The following is a 20,738-nucleotide window of genomic DNA, read 5'->3' as shown; positions in this document are numbered from 1 at the left end:
AAAATCCTATGCTTGGGTTAAAAAGCAAGAAAAAAGAAAATAGGTCTTTAGAGATGTAAGATGAGAGCTTGTTTTCCTGTCCAGTGTACTGGGTGGGGGACAGGCTAGGGGATGAGATATGAAAGTGCTTAGGAGCTTTTAGTTAATTGTAAATTAAAATGGAATGGCTTGGGAATCTCAGAATAATCTTCTGACCTTACCATTCAGCGAACACTGACCCAGACCTTGAGACCTAGGAGTTGCGCTCACTTGTCAGGACTCTTCACTTGCACCTGATGGCAGCCCAGCCCAGGCGGCTTAAATAAAAAGGTGGTTCTGACTCCGGCGGCTGCCAGGCTGCAGGTGCAGCAGGGCCCAGGGTTCAGGCAGTGCCGCAGAGACTGCGTCTTTCCTTGCTGCTTCCTTCCCGTCTCACCTCTGCGCTCCTCGACGTGGGCTGCCCTGCGAGGAGGCCCCCTTCACGCCATGGTCTCCGCAGCCTCGGTCCCCGCTGGCCTTGCAGACGGTGCCCTCAGCAAAAGAACCAGAGCCTTCTTGACCAGGGCTTCCCTGGCCTTGGGTCTCGGGCTTGGCCTGGTCTCATGGCCCACGTCTGGGATGGGGTGGGGATGGGGGAGAGAGCTGCCACCGTACCACCTGGACCGATAGCTGGGGAAAAGCGGTGTGCTGCTCCCAGGGGGAGTGCACGCGGGACAGGGCCCTGCACATCTCCAGTGCACGCTGCTTAGCTCCTCCTTGCTCAGGCCTGGCTGGTGTTGAGGGCCCTGGCGAGGGCCTGGTGAGGGGCTGCCTGAAGGGAGGCTGGCCCCTGTGGGGGCAGGCCCTTCCCTGGGGGCGTGCCTGAGAGCCGCACAGCCCCCTGGGGCTGAGGTCTGAGCAGCCCAGCTGCCCCCCAGGGCCGTCTGTGAGTCCCGCAGCAACACAGGCGCAGGTCCCTGGTCAGCGATGTGAAGCAGCCGACCTGTTACTCAGGCAGCAGGCCAGCAAGGGCAGGAGGCAGCCTTCTCGGCTCCCTTTGACTCTAGATAGGCGACTCCTGGCCGTGTAGAAGGAATGCTCTGTAATGCTCTTCGAGTTACTGAAGGAAACCAAAATGATAGGGAGCTTCTGTCATCTCTTGAGCTGAGGCCCAACTAAGAGTGGTGCCTGGATCTGGAGCACATGAGTGGGTGATAGTGGCTGTTGGGGGCCAAAGGCTTCGCCCCTGGCTTTTGGGCACTCAAAAGCTACCAGCGCCCAGGCGGGGCCGAGCACAGGTGCACCTGTGCACTGTGGAGGGCGACGGGAGGAAGGAAGTAGCAGTGTGGGGTGGGAGTGCAGGCCCGGGCACGGTCAAGCCCACCCCTTAGATACACAGGCTCCGCGTGCGACAAGTGTGGTTCAGGTGAAGGGCACCACTCCGGCGGCTCAGAAAGCCTGGGAAACGCTCCCTGCCACCTTGCAGCTGGTGCCGGGTTTGCCTACCCTGTTTGCAAGAGAAACCTCCTCTTAAAAATCTTGGGGAAAGCATGGCACCTGGAAGCTGTTCCTCTCTGCCAGGTGTGGCATTAGCTCCAGCCTTCGGAGTGTGTGGAGATGAAGCAGGAGTGCCCAGAGAGGGGCTTTGGTAACTACTCAAGTTGCTGCTGGTGGCTCTTTGCATCGGTTTCGTTTAGCAGGAAGTTGTTTGCTAAGCAAATTATTTCTATAGCTAAGACTTCAGGGTACTTGTTTGGCTGTTCCTTAAAACAGTTTTTCTGTGGAAATAGTGACTAAGTTCTGTATTAGAAGACCATGTCAGTAGAGTATTTAAGGTGCTGGTTCTACAAAGTGGTGGTCCCTTCTTGTTGCCAGTTCTCCATGCTCAGCAAGAGATGTCGTGATTTCCTTCGGCTCTGCGCAAGCGTCCTCACCATCATCAGCACCCGCAGCGTCCTGCCCTCTCCAGGAGCCCACGCAGCCAGCAGCGGCCCCTGTCGGGCTGGTGGCACTCAGTTCAGTGGCTCCACCACTTGATTGCTGGCTTGTCCTTCGTTTAATGGCTCCTTGCTGGTGCTGGTTGTCTCTGCCTATTGCGTTATATACAGAGGTTTTGACTTGTTTTAAAAATACAGCATTCTGGCTATTTACAGTTTTCCAATTAAAGGAAATATAAAGAGAACGCATTCCACTTAGATAAACCTCAAGGAAGGCGGGGAGGGGTGAGCCCTGTGGGGCAGGCTCCCCAGCGTGTCTGAAATTGTTTCTCCGTGCTCCCTACACTACCTGTAAGGTGAATCCCACGGTGCTCTTAGTCTAAACAAAAGCACCTCAGACTGCATGTGACAGCTGTGTGCTTCTCCTGATCCATGTTGATAGAAACTGAAAAATTAAAATAATGCTCACCCCTGTAGAGCCCCCATGCCAGGAGTAGACGTGCCCCCGTCAGGTGCCTCGCCTTGTCTGGACTCCCCGGGCTCCTGGGGCGCGGCTTCCAGCAGTGTTGGGAGCTCCATTTCCCCTGCTCCTCTTGGAGCACGGGACTCGCGGCAGGGCTGCCCTGCATCCCCGTGCTCCCCAAGGCTCGGCCGAGCAGCTGTGCTCGCCGCGTCTCAGGGGCACTCTGTGTGTCTCTTGCCTGGACAACGGCATCTAGGCTGTTCCAGCCCGTGCAGTACGGCCAGAAGCCTGAGGGTCGCACCATGGCCTTCCCCAGCGCCCACCTGCCCCGGACGGCCACCCCCGCCGCAGCCACCGTCACTCCACAAGGACAGGTTCGAGGACGGCCCGCGATTGCCACATTCTCTGCCAATCCCGATGCAAAAGGTAGGCTGGCCTGCTGGCGTAACCGCAGCTCTCCAGGCGGTGTCTGTCCCTGCCCCCGAGTCGCCGTCCCCTCTGGCTCTGGAAGGGACCATGGGCGTTTCTCGCAGCAGCTTTAGACATTTTAAATTTCTTTAAACTTGGCTGTTGTTTTTTTGATCCAGAAATGTTCACTCTTGGCTGAATAATTTTCTGGTGATGAGGACATACTTTGGCAGAAATGTTTTCTTTTGTGGAGGCGAATGGACATTCATGTTGTTTAGAAACCTTCTGAAAAAGTATGTCCTTGTTACATATTGTATCATCATTTTAAGTTGATTCTACTCGGAAGAGAGATAAGATTAAATGACAGAAAAGGTAATAAAAATAGTATGTTAACTTCTAAACAAAGGAGGTCTTCAGTATTATTTCTGTTATGTTTACCTAAGATTAAAAGATAGAAGTGAATGTCCAGAATTGCCCTGCTGCAAATGTTCTTAGTAAGATAGGATGACAACCTGTTTCTGGTTTTCTGCATTTAGGGAAGTTAAGTAGTTTTTGATTGATTTTAATGTCTGATTGGGCTGACTTCTGGTTTTCTGTTTACTCTGAGAAATATATTGTTCAGCGTACTGATTGGTCAAAGTAAAAATAACTAACAAAGGATATAAAATTATTTTCCTCTCACCCCATAAACTATATTGGACCTTTTTTTTTAAGAGAGGATTTCTCACTTGAGAAATAGTGTGAAATAATGTTCTTCTTGTCTCTGTAAGAGTCGGGTTTAAAGTATTGCCTTTTGTTAAGCAGCTCTAACCGCTTTGCACAAACCCACCTTATCGATTGCAGCGGCAGCAGCCCAGCCTCAGACACCTCAGGCTTCCTCCAGTGCTCCGAGACACCCGCCGGCCTCGGCCCTCACCGCCGCAGCTAGCCCAGCCCAGCCTGCGAAGCCGCGGGCCCCGGCCCCGGCCCCGGCCCCCGGCCCGCCCCCGCCCCTGCCCCCGGCCCCCCCGCACTCCGCCCAGCAGAGTGTGCTGCCCCAGAGGCTGGTGCTCACCTCCCAGGCCCAGGCCCGGCTGCCCAGTAAGTGGCCTCGCCGTCCGCTCGCTCCAGGGCGGCCGTGCTGCCCGCACTGGAATGTCTCAGAGCCTTTGCTGTCCACTCCTGCGCTCCCCTGGCTGTGCCCTGGGTTCCGCCTCTAGCCAGTGCTCTCAGGGCCAGCCGTCAGATAGAAAGGGGGGAGGATGGGCCGCCCCAGGGCAGCGCCTCGGGCCCTTCTTTCCTCTTCTTCTGCTGTTCTTTCTCTGGCTTCCCAAAGGTCAGCTCTGTTTGCCCGTGCTGCCCACCGCACTGTGCTGGCGTGCTCTTCACACGGCACCTGTGGCGTCGGCCAGGGCGTGGGACTCCAGTGGGAAGCCCCTGCTTTTGGGAAGGCAGCTTCCCAGTCAACCTCTTGTGCGCTGCCTTAGGTTTTCAAAAACCATCCTGGTTTTTAGCTCTCGCTTATTACCACTTGTGAACCTGGGATGAGAAACTTCGAGATAGTTTAATGACTAAAGCATATTCAGTCTTACTAGTTTTTTCTAAGAGTAGAATTTTTTATTGTGGCCAGTGCAGTGTGTTTCCAAATCGCATATATACCCTTAATTACTCTGTTGTGGAAAATTTTCATACTTAAAATATGGATTATACCGTTTCTCAAATACCACCTCAAATACTTTATTCCTTGGAATACCCAAGTGTTGAGGCTTCTGGGGAAGACAGAAAAGAGAGTAGTGATGTGGGGAGACCCCTCTTTCAAACTCATTTTCTCTCATTACAATTTCTTTCTTCCCCTGCCGCCAAATAAAGAGTAATTGTCCAAAGTCACGGCCCGAAGGAAGAAAAGCACTCGCACATTTGGCATGTCCTGCTTGGGGTGAGAGTGCTGTGCGATTGTGCCACAAGCTGTTGTCTGATTCGGAGATCCTGGAAAGGGAGCACAATAACCCTCCCTCACCCTGTCTCCACTTTCTCTGAACTGCGGAGGTGACGGGAGGCTCACGTTTCTCTGCACGAATCTCTGGCTCCCTTTTCGTTTCCTTCCCTTGTTCATGCTCGCTCTGCAGCCCAGGCTTCTTCAGACCTCCTTCTTCTAGCCTTTCACTGACAAGTCTGGGCAGTGCTCCTCGGTGCTGGTGTGGGTTTCTTGGGAGAGACATTGAGACTCAGATCGCAACCACTGGGTTAAAACCCTTGTAAAGCTGTCGTTCATGATAGCCTATAGGTATTGCCTTTCTGAGCCTAGTGCATATGACTACATCTGAGTTGCATTTTCAAAAAACATATTTTAAGGAATAAGTTTCATGTTTTTTTCACAGTAAACTTTATAAACCAAATCCTAATATAAGTCAGTGTGAGAGTTTATATTTTAAAACTGTATTTATGTGATTTATTTGTATATTTAAATACATTCCCAAATTTTGAGAAGGTTTTGCATGTAATTGAAGGTAGTTAACTCATTCCTTCTATATTTCAAGTGATATAATCTTTGTTTTTCTTGTGAGATAAGTTGGACATGCCCCTTTTTCACACTTGGAAGTTCTTTGCTGTTCAGGGGTCAATATGTGAGCCTCGCGAGTGTTACAGGGAGATTGCTGCTGCTTCTGATGCCAGTTAGAGTGAAATTCACCGTAAAATAGGAATTTTTATTGGTGTTCTCTTGTCTTTGAAAGTTTTTTCTAAGTGATAGAAAGCAATGCTAATGAATGTTTCTAGAATAATTCAGTTTAATATAGATGGTCATTCTATACAACAGATGTCATCAGTATAGCAATCTCAAACTTCCCTCAAAGCACTTGTAACTCCCCCTCTTCTGCGTTTTGACAGGTGGAGAGGTAGTAAAAATCGCCCAGTTGGCGTCCATAGCAGGGACGCAGAGCCGCGTTGCTCAGCCAGAGACACCGGTGACACTACAGTTTCAAGGGAACAAGTTCACCTTGTCCCATAATCAGCTGCGACAGCTCACTGCTGGCCAGCCTCTGCAGCTCCAAGGTAAGCGCGCAGACCTGGGGCCCAGCAGCTGCCTGTAGGGCCTGGGGCAGCCCATCCTGGTGGGAGCCCCAGAGTCAGCACCTACAGGTGACTCACAGGAGGGCCCGGGCAAGTCAGGGCCCGTCCACCCTCCCACTTCTTCATCTGTAAATGGCATGGAGACTTTTTATCCTTTACAGACTTTGAGAAGACAAACGAGACAGCACATGTAAATCACACAGTTGTCTGGGCTTCATGTGTTCAGCTCTGCCCTTTGCAAAGAGTTTCCTATTGTTTAAATCATAATAGGCCTGTTTGGTACTTTCTTTTTTTTAAAAAAAAAAAGATTTATTTTTATTTATTTAATTCCCCTCCCCTCCCCCGGTTGTCTGTTTTTTGTGTCTTTTTGCTGTGTCTTGTTTCTTTGTCCGCTTCTGTTGTCGTCAGTGGCACGGGAAGTGTGGGCGGCGCCATTCCTGGGCAGGCTGCTCCCTCCTTCGCGCTGGGCGGCTCTCTTTATGGGTGCACTCCTTGCGCATGGGGCTCCCCTACGCGGGGGACACCCCTGCGTGGCACGGCACTCCTTGCGCGCATCAGCACTGCACATGGGCCAGCTCCACACGGGTCAAGGAGGCCCAGGGTTTGAACCGCGGGCCTCCCATGTGGTAGATGGACGCCCTAACCACTGGGCCAAAGTCCGTTTCCCGGTACTTTCTAATTTTAGTGTGAGGCTCCTTATCCTGATAGTGCCAAAGGATTAACAATTTATGTAGGAGAAATCATTTTCTTTTTCATACAGCCTTTTACATTTTACCTCCCAGACCTTGAACTAAGAGCAGTGTGCTTATCTAGTAGTTGGGTGATTTGTTTTTTTGTTTTGTTTTGTTTTGTTTTTGAAGAAAATGAGGGAATGAAATTCAAGTGGCCCATCAAAAATAATCTCAAATGGCTATCTGGCAACAATTTAGTCATTTCAATCTCTCTCTAGTTAGAGATAATCATTAGCTTCTTATGTGTTAGGTTAGGATCCCAAAGTAATGTCCCCAGTAGCGCAGGCCAAACTGTCTTCATGAGAAGCCCCCCCAGTGGTGGTGTTAGCAGCTCTAGTGCAGGGTCACGGGTTCTGGTGTCGGCTGTGTCTGGGGAGGAGCCAAGCAGAGGCCTCAGAGCCCCTGCAGTGGCCAGACCCACAGATTTTTGTTCAGTTCTTATTTCTCAAAATTTCACCCACAGGATTCTTTTTGCAGGGACCATCTGTATATATTGTTGAGTGGACGCTAAGTTTTGTAGAGCACAGACTTAGAAGCATTCTTCCAGAGTAAAAGAGGTTGGCAGGACTCACTCAGAAGATGGAAAGAGGGACGCTGTTTAAGCAGGGGTGGTACCGCTGAAGGCAGCTGAGCGAGCTCCCTCTTGCCTCCACTCCTCCTTCATGGGGTCTGGAAGCTGCGGGTGGTGTGCCCCTCTCCTGGGACTGGCATGCCCCTGCACCGACAGCACAGGGCCAGCCCAGAGCGGGGCCGCGTATGGAATAGATGAGCTTGCTCTTCATGGTCAGTAATGCAGGCATGTTCCCCTCGAGTTTTCATTCTTCGTGAATGAGAAGTTTTCATTTTTCCCCAAGCAACTAAACTTAACTTTTATTTGTTTCTGCTACTCTGAGTATATTTTGTTTTACCTTTTTCTGTTTATTGTCTTGTTTGCTTTTGTACCATTTGGGAGTGGTTGTGCTCCTGGGCCTAGCACTCCTTGTTGCCGTGACTGAGCTTCCTGGTGGAAATGTGCTTTCAGGCAGTGTCCTCCAGATCGTGTCTGCCCCTGGGCAGCCGTACCTGCGACCGCCAGGCCCCATGGTGATGCAGACTGTGTCCCAGGCAGGGGCCACGCATGGCGCACTGAGCACTCTGGGAAGCAAGCCCCCGGCCGGCGCCCCGAGCCCTGCACCCGGGACCCCACCAGGTATTGTGCCCCTTTGCTCTCGGAGCTTCTCTCTGTTTCTCAGTGCTCCTAAGGCATGTGTCAAGAATGCATTTGCTTGGGTCTCAATGTTGGGCCTCAGAATGTTGGCTTGTGGTGGCCTCTGGTTTCCACACTGTGTGGGTGTCATTGCGACTAGTTTTTTTTTCAAAAACATGAGTTTATAATATAATTAGTCTCCACTGTATTTAGGGTTCATTGTTTGTTTTTCCTTTCCCCTAACAACAGACTTTTGTAATCATGAGTAACTTTGTTTGTAAATTATGTCTCAAATGCCTTTAGTGAAAAAGCTTAGAATTTCCCCAGGGAACAGACAGGGAGTTGCGATCATGAGGATAGGCTAGGAGTAGCTGACGGGCAGGATGTGGGGGAGCCGTGGGGGGAGCTGCTCTGAGATGGACACTTGGTTGTGCTGGAACTTGAGGGCTGAGAGCCTCTGGGTGTAACTTGCTTGCAGACTGCATGCTCCTCGCCCTCCCCATCCTGCTAACCCTCTTTGGAAGGAGCGAGAGCTGCCTGACTGTGCTGGGAAAATGCCGCCCTGTTTAGGGGATTGTCTTGGTACAGTTTTAACAGTGGAGCCAGGACTCAGCAGCCTCTGAGGAGGGGGCTGGTTCTGGAACTCCTCAGGTGCAAGATGGAGCTGATTCTGGGGGTGTGGGGAAAACCTGGAGAATGGAGGTGACCGCTCCTGGTAGCAGATGCCACTGCGGGGTGGAGACGTGTGCCCTAGGGCCAGGGGACACCTACCACAGCCGGAACCCCACCCGAAGGGCCTTCTGTCCAGGCCAGGAAGGGTGTGTGTGTGCGCATGTGTGTGTGTGTGTGTGTGTGTGTGTGTGTGTGCACTTTTGGCCATTCAGTATGCAGAGTAACATCTCATCTCCTTCGTAGAATTTCCTACTTATCATATTTTGGGGTTTTATATATTTTACTATGAGGACAGCCTCCAGATGCACCCTTGGGAGCTTAGTCAGCACAGCTGTGATCAGCGTGGCGTCTTGCTAAGTATCTGTAATCTCATACCTGCTGTGCACTTTGTCCTGGTACCCATGCCCTTTGCACGCATGTGGAGGAGACAGACAGCCTGTAGAATGTTTATCATGCAGAGGGAATTTCCTTTGGTTTCCATAGGTGTTTGCCTATTTGTAGAGAACAGCTTCTGTATGGTGCAGCATCTCAAGAGGCCCCCCATCTTCACTCCAGCACTTCCGGACTCATTCTCTCCCCCTCCACACCCATTTACCAGGGAGTCGGGCTGAGCTGACCCCTCACGTAGAGTAGATCTGTCTGCTTGTGCCCATTTCCTCTGGTCCTGGACAGCCAGACCAGGTGTCCCTGCTCCACACCTAGCTTCTGTGCTTCCTGCTCTTCGCGCCACATAGCGAATGGCGCTTCCCCCGGCAGATTTAGCGTCCCTGCCCCCCGGTCAGTGTCCAGAGGCGGGGGCTGTCCCTGCTGAGGCATGGGCTCTCCAGCCGCCCTGGCAGCCTGAGGTCGTTGGCACATCTGCACGTACTTGTGCGCGTACAGGAGCGGGCCAGCTCTTCTCCCCACTCTCGCAAGCAGCTCCTGCCCGTCCTTGAGGTTTCCACCTTAGGTCTCCCTCAGTCTAGGCCAGGACTCCGTGGGCATGTGTTCTCACAGTGCCTTCTGTCACGAGAACTTTGTGCAGATGTAATTACATGTATTTGCATGATTCTTCACTTAATGTTTGTCTTCTCAATAGATGGCTTGAAGAGAGTCTGTCTTTAATAATAAATATTGTTGAGTGGATTAGCTTTCTTATATTGAGCCATTCCAGTTATTCCTAAATAAGTCTAACATAGTTATGCTGATTTATTCTTGTTCATACCGCTATACCCAATTTTATAATACGATGATATCTTTTTCCATTTTTGTGCAGAGAGGTAAGTTTCGGCTAGCTATGTCCAAATGAATCAGGAAGCTTTCTCTTTCAGTATTTTTTTTTCATATTAGAGTAGGGGATGGCGTTCCCACAGAATGTCTGGTTGAACTAACATTAGGATTTTTTACAGCATTCTCAATGAACAATTACTTTAAAGACTAATATCCATGTAGGTGACAGATTTTTCAATAAGTAATATTTTGGAAGAAACCAAGGCCCTTTGCAGAAATAACCTATTTCAGGATGGGGGCAGGGAAGGTACAAGATGCACCTGGAGCATCTTGAAGACCAGAAAGAACACAAATTCTAAAAAGAAAAATGGTAGGGGCTTATCCAAACAGGATCCAGCCTAGTGGGTCTCCCAGTGGCTGAATTTGGGACACTTTCAGTGACCAGATAGCTAAGAACAGTGATGAATGATTAACCACTGCAAACAAAAGGAACCCAAGATTCTGCGCAAGGGATAGACAGATCAGTGAGGAGGGGGGGTCTTGCTCCCAGCTGAGTGCTGAGAGCACACCAGGGAGTGGAGGGCTGGAGGTGGACACTGGGGACTGTGCAGCCGTCACCGTGGAGAGCAGTGGAGAAGGGAGTGGTCAGTGAGCACTGAGTGTAGGGGCCGTGCTGGATGCGGAGCAGAACGTTTGCTTGCTCCTGAGTGTTTCCCCACAGACTGCTTACTAGTGGCAAGGGGAAAAAACAGCTGCAACAGCAGAGGAATCAGCACCTTGACCAGGGGACCAAAACGTACCTCCCCAAGGGTGCAGTGGGGCCCCACCCATGCGGCGTTTTGACTGAGGACGGAGAACCCTGGGTCAGATTGTGAGGAAACTTTGGACAGCCCCAAATGAGGAGCATTCTCTTAATTCTGTGCTTCAAATATGCCCCTTTATTTGAAAATATAATTGATTCTTTCCTCCACAATGTTGTTTAGCATATAAACATTGGAGAAAAGGAAATAAAAATTTTTGGTAGTAGAATTGTAAATAATCCCAAACAATAGATGCTTAACTGAGTGATAAAATAAGTGTTTTCTAGATCTGGTGGTGCGTTTGCAAATATGAGAAAGAATGGGTCGTGACCATTGAAGAGTTGCCATTTTGGCCTCCTAGCAGAATAACCCTGTGGGCTGTCGGTGCTCCTTCTCAACTCCTCGTTTTTGCACTTGCAGTTGGGGTTCCTGGTCGTGTGGCGGTTCACACCATGGCTGCAGGAGACCCCGGGACGGCCTCCAAACCAGCCTCACCCATGGGAGGGCCAGCCCAGGTACGGTGCAGAGCCCAGAGCACGCCCCGCGCGGGCCAGCTGCTCCCCAGGAGCTGGGCAGGATGTCCGAGCTCGGTGCTCACGGGCTTTCTGGGAGTTCTCATCAGACAGAGGACTTCAAAACCACATTTCCTTTCCGAACTACAGAATTTTGATTTAAGAAACATATGCTTCCTAATAAAAGAAATTAACTTGAGTTTTATCAGTGCAAAAATCTTGTTTCACATTTCTCATTCTCAAAATCTTCTTAGCTATTAGAAATTTTTACCATGTCTCAAAAAATGCTTTTTCACGTTGGCAAGGAAACAATACTCGTTTTCTTTTACTTTATTTGTGTCGCTGTTTCCTGTAGAATAAAGAACTATGTACCTTTAGGTTGACTCTCTGCAGAAGGTCACCATGCATGAGGGACCCCAGATTGTTTTGTGGAGACAGTAATTTGGCATGTTGTTTTCAACACCCTTTTTCTCATCACTGTCTTGGATAAAGGAGGAGAAAAACAGACTCTTGCGGGAGCGGTTGGATCAGCTCTGTGCTGTCAACGAGCGGCGCTGTGCCCGTGTCCCCATCTATGGCAGAGATTTATTAGAGATTTTGTCCCTCGGTGGTGGAGAAAACACACCTCGGCCCAGGCCTTCTCCTAGCAGTGACAGGAAGGGGGCCGGGCCGGCGGACGGTGGTGCATCAGCCTGCAGCCGCACGCGGGGCCTGCTGCTGGCGCTGTCGCAGTGCAGGGAGGCCCTCCAGGGCGTCACCGGCAGGTGAGTAGCCTGTCTCTCGGAGGCCTGTCTCTCGGAGCTGTATACCTTTTACCTGGTTTTGCGCTCTCACTGTATTGTACCCCACTGATTTTCATGCTTGTTTTGTGGACATTCGTCTTACTGCCGTAAGTGTCTCCGCGAGCTGCCATTGGTAAATTTGTTTGAGCAGTCCTTGCCAGGCCGTTTGCCTTGGGCTCAGGTGTGTCTTGTTACCTGGGACCTGCCGGCAGGCCCCGCCGGGTCGCGCAGGTCACCCCTGGAGGTGGGAACTTGGCTCCTGCCAGCCTGCCCGCGAGGGCGGCTGCCTCCCCGTGGCCCCGGGCAGAGATGACAGATAACTGCATTTTGCTCTTTTTTTTTTTTTTTTTAAAGATTTTTATTTTTTTATTTATTTAATTCCCCTCCCCTCCCCCGGTTGTCTGTTCTTGGTGTCTATTTGCTGCGTCTTGTTTCTTTTGTCAGCTTCTGTTGTCGTCAGCGGCACGGGAAGTGTGGGCGGCGCCATTCCTCGGCAGGCTGTGCCCTCCTTCGCGCTGGGCGGCTCTCCTTATGGGTGCACTCCTTGCACATGGGGCTCCCCTACGCGGGGGACACCCCTGTGTGGCACAGCACTCCTTGCGCGCATCAGCACTGCGCATGGGCCAGCTCCACATGGGTCAAGGAGGTCTAGGGCTTGAACCGCGGACCTCCCATGTGGTAGACGGACACCCTAACCACTGGGCCAAAGTCCGTTTCCCGCATTTTGCTCTTTAAAAAAATATTTTATTAAAATAACCACATGAATTTTTTTTTATTTTGCATGATGAGAAATGTGTGATTCAGAGTTAAACTAAGGAACAAGGACTTGTTTTCTTTTGTTTTAATTGGCTTGTTTTCTAGTTCCTTAGGGTTTAAAAAGCTAGATTATTGATTTGATATTTCTTTTTTTAAGTCAGTTTTGATACATATTAATAAAGCATAAATCCATCCGAAGTATACAATCAGTGGTATTTGGTGTGATCACCGAGTTGTGCGTTCATCACTTCAGTCAATATGAGAGTATTTTTATTATTCCCATAATAATAGTATTAATAAACAGGCAAACAAAAAAACTCTACCTACCTACCCCTAAATCATCACCTCGCAATCTCTCTCTTTCCCCAGCCTTACATAGCTGCTATTCTGTTTCTGTCTTTCTAATTTACTTGTATTTGTATTTTGTATAGATGGAGTCAACCATATGTAGTGTCTTTTGTCTACTTTCTTTCACTTAGTATAGTTCCTTTTTTTTTCCTTTTTTACCGTTAATGGAAGATTATTAGTATATTATTATACACTCCTGTCCCATAGTTTGCTTTGGTTGTATTTTTCCTGTTAACATCGTTTATCGTTAACATACGTTTTTTCAGTTTCAAAGCAAAACGATGTTGTATATGCAATATATTACCCAAAGTAATATTGGTTTTGCTATGTTCTGCAGTTCCATGTTCTATCTTCTAGCTTTCCTTCTAGTAATATACAGAACTTTAGACTGTCCCTTTCAACCACTGTCATACCCATATAATAACAGCACTGCTAGTTACAAACACTCTGTTGTGCTTTTGCCATTCTATTCATTTCCAAATATTACAACCTTTTTTCCAATTCTGCACCAATTAACTCTCAGCTCCCCATTCTCTACCCTTCTTCTATTTTCTGGGGACCTGTATTCTAGTTATTAACTCCGCAAGTTTACACAGTATATTTAGTTCATAATAGCACAATCATACAGTATTTGTCCCTTTGTGTCTGGCTTGCTTCAATCAACATAATGTCCTCCAGGTTCATCTGTGTTGTCATATGCATCGTGACTTCAATCTTCAATTCTTACAGCTGCAATGGTGTGAATATACCACGATTTGTTTATGTTTGTTGGTTGATGGGCACCTGTGTTGTTTCCATCTTTTGGCAATCATGAATAATGCCACTGTGGACATCGGTGTGCAGGTGTCTGTTCATGTCACTGCTCTCAGTTCTTCTGGGTATATACCTAGCAATGGTATTGCTGGGTCACATGGTAGATCTATAATTCAACTTCCTTGAAAACTAAGGAATGAGTTTTAAAAGAGAAATGAAATTCCAGGCCCCGTTGGTGCATGGCAGCCACTGTCCTTTCTTGCTGTGCTGAGGTGGAGGATTTGTCTTCTGCTTCTGCTGTTTAGAAAGCACCAGGCTTCTTGGCAGCTTCATCCCCTGCTGTCGCCACGTGCAGTGCTAGCTCTTCACTCTCCTGCCTATCTTGTTGGCTGGCCACCCTCGCACTTGACCCATATTTGCAGAGGGAAACCCTGCCATGCTGCCTAATTCTTGACTCACCTATCAGAGGTTATCTGCTTAGAAGGCTCTTAGATCAAGGCAGAAACAATCAAGGAAATAAAACTGGGAATATTTTTCCAAGTCTGAGCAATCCAGCCTCTAACTCTCAACCCTTATATATTTTCCTCTTTATGTTGTTAGGTTAGTAACTTTTTTTACTCGTGTACTCATCTTTTAAACTCTAATTTGTCTTTTTCCCTTTTTCTTCTGCTAATAGTATAGGTGCCTCTTCATTTAAAGATATAGTTGATAGGAAATAGTTAGGAAAGCTTATGTCACCTGACTTGCGTAGTAAGAGATTGACTGGCACAGGTGACTCACGTCTAGAGGTGGGGCAGGTAGGTCCAGGTTGGCTGGGGGCAATGGCTCCACAGCATCATCATGTCCTGTTCACAGGGTTAGCCTCTCTTACTCCCACCTTCCCTCCTGGTGGCATGAGGGCAGGAGCAGCTCTAGGGTTCACATGCTCCCACTGGGCTCTCCAGGAGGCATTGAGCTTCTGGGTCCCAAAGTTCCCAGCAAAAGACATGAGCTTCAGACAGAACAGGCCCCCTCTGAGCCTGTTCCTGTAGTCAGCACAGGGCCCACACTGGTTTAGCCCAGAGCTGCCTCTTACCTGTTGGTCATTGCTGTAGAGTAAGATGGGGTCACTCTTATTGGCTGTGTCCAGGCAGGCCCCACCCTTGTGAGCCTCTCCCACCTGTGGGAGGATGAGCTGGTAAGGGCAATGAGGGCTGAAAGTAGATGGCCACCTACCCTACCTGCTTCTGCTGCATTTCCCACTGTGATACAGATTTCAGAAGGGTTGCTTCTTCCTTCCTGAGCCTGCACCCCTTACCTAAACAGGACAGTGCTATAGCCCAGTGAAGCCCCAGGCAGTGCCCCGTGGTGACAGAGCATGTGTTTTGTTTCTCAGGGTGACCTGTGTGATTCCAGCTGTGGTGGTAGCACCTCCATCCTTGTGGGTGGCCAGACCACCCCCCTTATACAGCCACAGGATGACGATGTTTAGGCACAGCCTTAGAGAGCATGCTGCTCCCTATTTCCAGCAGCTGCAGCAGATGACAGCGCTGCGCTCCTTGCAGTTTCCCGAGCTGAGATTGGTACAGTTTGACTCAGGTATGGGAGTAATCTTGTTTGTGCATGTTGTTATATGAAATTTATTTCTTTGGGTTATGAGATGCTTGAAAAAAAATGTTAGCCTATTTCCTAGAGCAGTAGTAGGTTTGCAGAAAAATTATTCAGAAAGTATAGAATTCCCATATACCACCCCCTCTACCCACACAGAGTGGTTAACTTTATTCTTGTTAACGTTTTGTATCAGTGCAGTACTTTTTGTTACATTATTATTGGTGATACATTATTATTATAATTGTGTTATTAGAGTTCATAGCTTACATGAGGTTTCACTCTGTATAGTACACAGATTTTTCAAAAAAATTTATTGTGTTAATACATATACATCATAAAGTTTCTTATTTTTAACCACTTTCGAGCCTACAATTTGGTCATATTAATTACATTCACAGCCTTGTGCTACCATAACCATCATCTGTTACCAACATTTTTCCATCACCTAAAGAGAAACTCTGAACCTTTTCATGAGATACTTTTAATGTTACTTATTTCACAGGAAAGCTAGAAGCTTTAGCTATCTTACTCCAGAAGTTGAAATCTGAAGGCCGTCGGGTACTGATTTTATCACAGATGGTTCTTATGTTAGACATTTTAGAAATGTTCTTGAACTTCCATTATCTCACCTACATAAGAATTGATGAAAATGCCAACAGTGAACAACGGCAGGTAAGAAAAAAATGTTTACCTCTTTATCTTGTATAATTAGATTTCATTAATATTAGTCACCAGTTTTTAAAGAACTTAATTCTAATGGCTATTTAAATTCGGTTATATCATGACCCTTATAAACAAAAAGAGGAAGACTTGTTAATCTGTTTGGAATTTTTAATAGGTCTTTAGCTCCATCCTTTGTATTTTTTATAAGTCAGGTACACTTTATTGAGTCATGTTATTAGGTAAATGTACAGTCATCTAGACATCCCAGTAAAAATCAGTTATCTGCAATCGTTGTAAGACTGTATTGCTGTTCTTCAGAACATAGCCACGGAGTAAAAACATGAAACTCTTGACTCGTTTATAATTAAGGGAAGGCAGATTAAAGTGATATGCCTGGTTCTTACTTATCCAGCGAGCTGAGGGTGTTTTGATGCCTTGCAGTACAGTGAAACAATGAAGCAGCTCTCTCACATACTGCTGGCCCGGGCGTCGATGAGCCCAAGCCTTCTGGACACAGTATTTTTGACAGCATGGACTGTGGATCTTAGAAAGGGCTTACACTTTGCCCCGGTGATTCTGTGTTGAGGACTCTTCCCAGTCAAGGACTTCTACAAGTTCCCTGTAGACGTGCTTGTCGTGACCCCGGTGAGGGCGGTGTGGGTGCCATTGTAGAAAAGCGTGCTGCACGCTCTGTGATGTGGCCGCGTCTGAAGCGAGACGCTGCTCCCAGGATTCCAGTGGTGGGCCGGGGGGTCACTAGCAATGATGCATCAGAGGATGTTTTTACAACAAGGAAAATATTCCCAATACAAGGGTAAGTACAGAAATCACAGTGTGCCACTCTGTTTTGACCACTTTGTGTCATACAGGTTATGCAGTATTTTTCATACAGATGCATATACACGCTATGGAAAGACCTGAAAAAATATGCCAAATTGTTAATCAACAAGTTTTCTTGTTAGTAGTATAACAAATGGATTATAGGCTTTCTTGAAGGAAGAGCAGTATGGTCTTTTGGGCACTGGATTAATTATGAGCAAGTGCCCCGTCTGAGTCAGCTCAGCTCTTGGGCCTCAGGTGGATAGAGGGGCTTCTCTTGTGGTTTTGGAGTTCCGCACTTCCTCAGCCTTACTCCAGGGGCTTTTGTGCCTGTAGAGTGCCCTGGCATTGCCTGAGGACAGAGGAGAAAGCACATGTCCCTCCCCAGTAAGAACCTGCTTTCTTTTGGGGTCTACACATTGAGCTGACAGGAAATAGGAGGCACGGACCCTTGCGTCCTCATTTTTGTGATCCTGCCTCATGCGTTATTTGAGCCGTGTGTGCCAGTGCTTGTGAGGGGTGCACGCGGGTCCGTGTGGGTGCAGAGAAAGCCAGAGACTCCAGTGTGCTGCCGACGGCGGACGTGTCAAGTGAGGCGCAAAGCACACCGTTCTGTTACGGAAGAGCTTTCAGTCGGGAGTGAAAGCTTTGCTAACTCGAGTGCTGTCTCTGGCCGTAGGAGCTGATGAGGAGTTTCAACAGGGACCGCCGCGTTTTCTGTGCCCTCCTTTCCACCCACAGCCGCTCGGCAGGGGTGAGTCTCGTGGAGGCTGACGCGGTTGTGTTCTACGACAACGACCTGGACCCGGCGAGGGACGCCAAGGCTCAGGAGTGGTGTGACAGGATCGGGAGGTGCAAGGACATCCACGTGTACAGGTGACGCCAGCAGGGGGGCGGGCGGGCGCCGTGGCGGGGGGCGCCTGAAGCCAGAGGGACGCTCTGTGGCTTCCATTTAGAGGCTTCTGTGGGATTTTGTTGATTTTTCCTTCAGACAAAGTATATTGCTGCTGTTTTGGCTATTTCTTATTTACACTTGTTTGCTTGAAATGTAGTTTAGTTATCTTTCTTAGACGTGTATCTTTCTGTTCTTTCAGTGTCTGTTGTGCCTCTTCTAGAGTATCTAAACCTTAAAGGATGATTTATATTTTTGGTTGTTGGAAATATTCTGAAATATAAGTCATCTATTAGTAAAATGGTTACTGAAAGATGGTAAACCTGTTACGTTATGTTCAACTGCAAAAATTGTAACTGGCCAAAGAGATCTTAACTGGGGAGAATGGAGAAAGGTCTGTGTTATTTCTAGACTTGTAGAAGTGTTTACATTCCTCAGTATGACAGTGGATTGGATTCTTGCTGCTCGTTTATTGTGGGCCTGGCTGTGTGTGCTGAGCGCTGGGCTGGCTCCTTCTCGTGCAGTTGTGAGAGCCCGTGTCTGTGAGCCCTAAGCCCGGCTGCCAGTGCCCAGACAGGGGCCCGAGGCCAGAGTGGCGTGGCCCCTGACCGACGGCGTGCAGGTCCAGGCCGCCCTGAAGCCGAAGCCGCTCTGTGCCCTGCGCCGGGTTTGCAGCAGGCCCGTTGGAGGTACAGCGATCCAGACGCCGAGCCAGGACCATTTCCACCACTTAGCTTTATTTTTTTTTTCTGATTGTGATGTATTATGCATTCATTGAAAAAAAAACCATATAGAGGAAAATAAGGATCCTGCAGAGGTACAATAATTAACATTGTGTGTGTACATTTCCAGGCATTTTTCTGATTTTTGAGTTGGATCATATTATCAGTCTTAGTTTGTAATCCCTTTTTCTTTTAACAGTATGCTGTGCATGTATTTCCATGCCAGTCAATATAGGTTTAGTATGTCATTTACATTGAATGAAGAATATTTCATTGTGTAACCCCTTTATTAGGGGTGATCCTTTAGCATTTACTAGCTAGACATGGGGAAATCTTTTTTGCTCAGCAGCCCTGAAACCTGTGAAATAGGAGTAACCTTGGCTGTGAAGGTGCAGGGTGCCTGTGTGCAACGTGCAGTATAGCGTAAAGCATAGTGTAAAGCATTGCAGGACGTTGTTCTAGATGTGACGGGCAGGAGGACACAGTGGTTCTTTGACGGGAAGGCTCACTTCATAAAAATGTGGCATCTCTCCAAAATAGCATTAAAATTTAACATAATTTTAATGAAAACCCGAATTATGAGTGTGTTTGTGTGTGCATGCATGCACATATACAATTAGGTAAAATGATTTTTAAAGTTTATTTGTGGTGAAAATATCTGATAATGGCCAAATAACATGACAAGAAAGGATGGGGAGGGAGCACTGGTCGGTGTGCCGTGGGCAGGATCCTGAGGGGCTGAGAGCCTGTGGTGTGGGGTTAAACAGTACACAGATGTGGTGTCATGTGAATTGCAGGGGAGTCCCAGTGCCTTAATTCTTGTGGGTATATTTTGCTTTCTAAGTGCAGTTCTCTACTTTATAATAAGATACAGATAGGTTAAAGACTTAAATGTAAAAAGTGAAACAAAATTCTTAGGCACTGTTTAAGAGGCAATACATATAGCCTAGCGTGGGATGGGTTTGTTGTGTGTTTTTTTAAAGATTTATTTATTTATTTATTTCTCTCCCCTTCCCCCCCACCCCGGTTGTCTGTTCTCTGTGTCTATTTGCTGCATCTTCTTTGTCCACTTCTGTTGTTGTCACCAGCACGGGAATTTGTGTTTCTTCTTGTTGTGTCAGCTCTCCGTGCGTGCAGCGCCATTCCTGGGCAGGCTGCACTCTTTCATGCTGGGCGGCTCTCCCCACAGGGCGCACTCCTTGCGTGTGGGGCTCCCCTACACAGGGGACACCCTGGGTGTCACAGCACTCCTTGCACACATCAGCACTGCTCATGGGCCGGCCAGGGGTTTGAACCGCGGACTTCCCATGTGGTAGACGGATGCCCTAACCACTGGGCCAAATCCGCTGCCGGATGGGGTTGTTTTAACCAAACAGAGAACTCAGAAATAAGGAAAGCTAGACATAGTTGACTGTAGTAAAATAAAAATTTAGGTATTACAAAAACAATCCATAAGCAAGATTAATAGACAATAGATCAGACAATTATTTGCAATTCTTAAAACAGATAAAGGAGTCAGTAGCTCTTATACATTGATAAGAAAAATAAACCACCCCCTTATTTTAAAAGGGCAATCAAGAACCTAGGAATATGAATAAGCAGTTCGAGGTTGGCAAGAAAACACCTGTAATTGAGAGGGGGCTTCCGTCCCATACAGCCAATGGATGGGACTCTCTTGCTTGCAGTTATAGACTCTCTCAGTTCCTTGGTATGGTGGTTGTCCATTATTACCTCCTTGTTAGTTGCCCTGGGTGAGTCCAATGAGCTGGAGAGTTAGGTGTTGCAAATCTGTTGAGACTCAGGGCCAGCTGGCACATGGACAGCCCAAAGATTCAAGTCTCTTGGATGTACACTTACCAACTTCAGCACCAACTATAGGTTCAAATAAAAGGGACAAAAGAGCCATGTATAGGGAAACTACAACTAAGTCCAATTTTGTCACCCTGGGGAGCACAAACCCCAAAGTCGGTCCCATTGGCAAGATACCAAACTCATGAGCTGTCTGCCCTGACCATAGTGCCTGGGTATCTCCAGAGCCCTCAGGAGCCTCACTATTTGGGGTAGTGTCTAATTTAGCATTCAGTGAGATCCTGCTGAGACGGGCATAAGTGTAACCTCTGGAATGACCTCCCGACTTACTTTGAAGTCTCTTAGTCATATAAACTCATTTATCTTTACCTTTTCCCCCTTTTGGTCAAGATCTTTTTCCAGTTGCACTGCTAGTTGGTGCCAGGGAGGCTCATCCCTGTGAGTCATGTCCCATGCTGGGGGAAAGTTACTGCATTTATGTGCTGAGTTTGGCTTAGAGGCCACATGTGAGCTACAAGGAGCCTCTCAGGATGTAACGCTTAGGCACCCTATAATACTAGGCTAAGTTTCCATTGTAACAGTAAAGGTTCATAAGCACAGTCGTCAATATCAAGGGCCCGTCAGTGGACCATCCTCCTTCACTAGTCATTGCCTCTGTACTTGGAGGATTCAAGAATCTG

The 20,738-nt window shown here is 48.1% G+C and overlaps 1 protein-coding gene and 1 non-coding gene across 13 annotated transcripts in view; both read left to right on the top strand.

Annotated features, from left to right (window-relative positions):
* EP400 (E1A binding protein p400) overlaps positions 1-20,738 on the top strand; it is a 177,958-nt gene that overhangs the window by 113,744 nt on the left and 43,476 nt on the right. For 7 of the 12 annotated variants that reach the window (XM_058281190.2, XM_058281189.2, XM_058281192.2 and 4 more), the window contains 9 exons: positions 2,615-2,784; positions 3,610-3,846; positions 5,632-5,796; positions 7,567-7,734; positions 10,833-10,927; positions 11,417-11,688; positions 14,939-15,141; positions 15,656-15,825; positions 17,315-17,511. In XM_058281190.2, the coding sequence (XP_058137173.1) occupies positions 2,615-2,784; positions 3,610-3,846; positions 5,632-5,796; positions 7,567-7,734; positions 10,833-10,927; positions 11,417-11,688; positions 14,939-15,141; positions 15,656-15,825; positions 17,315-17,511 (1,677 nt within the window). The remainder of the gene's footprint in view (positions 1-2,614; positions 2,785-3,609; positions 3,847-5,631; positions 5,797-7,566; positions 7,735-10,832; positions 10,928-11,416; positions 11,689-14,938; positions 15,142-15,655; positions 15,826-17,314; positions 17,512-20,738) is intronic. The other 5 variants (XM_058281195.2, XM_058281197.2, XM_058281196.1 and 2 more) reach the window with 1 other exon arrangement.
* On the top strand, positions 16,934-17,067 carry LOC111759079 (small nucleolar RNA SNORA49). Its single transcript, XR_002793173.1, has one exon. It is a non-coding gene; the product is annotated as a small nucleolar RNA SNORA49 (small nucleolar RNA).

Source organism: Dasypus novemcinctus, chromosome 19 (assembly GCF_030445035.2).
Source record: "Dasypus novemcinctus isolate mDasNov1 chromosome 19, mDasNov1.1.hap2, whole genome shotgun sequence".
Lineage (NCBI taxonomy): Eukaryota > Metazoa > Chordata > Mammalia > Cingulata > Dasypodidae > Dasypus > Dasypus novemcinctus.
This window is presented reverse-complemented; position numbering and strand designations above follow the sequence as displayed.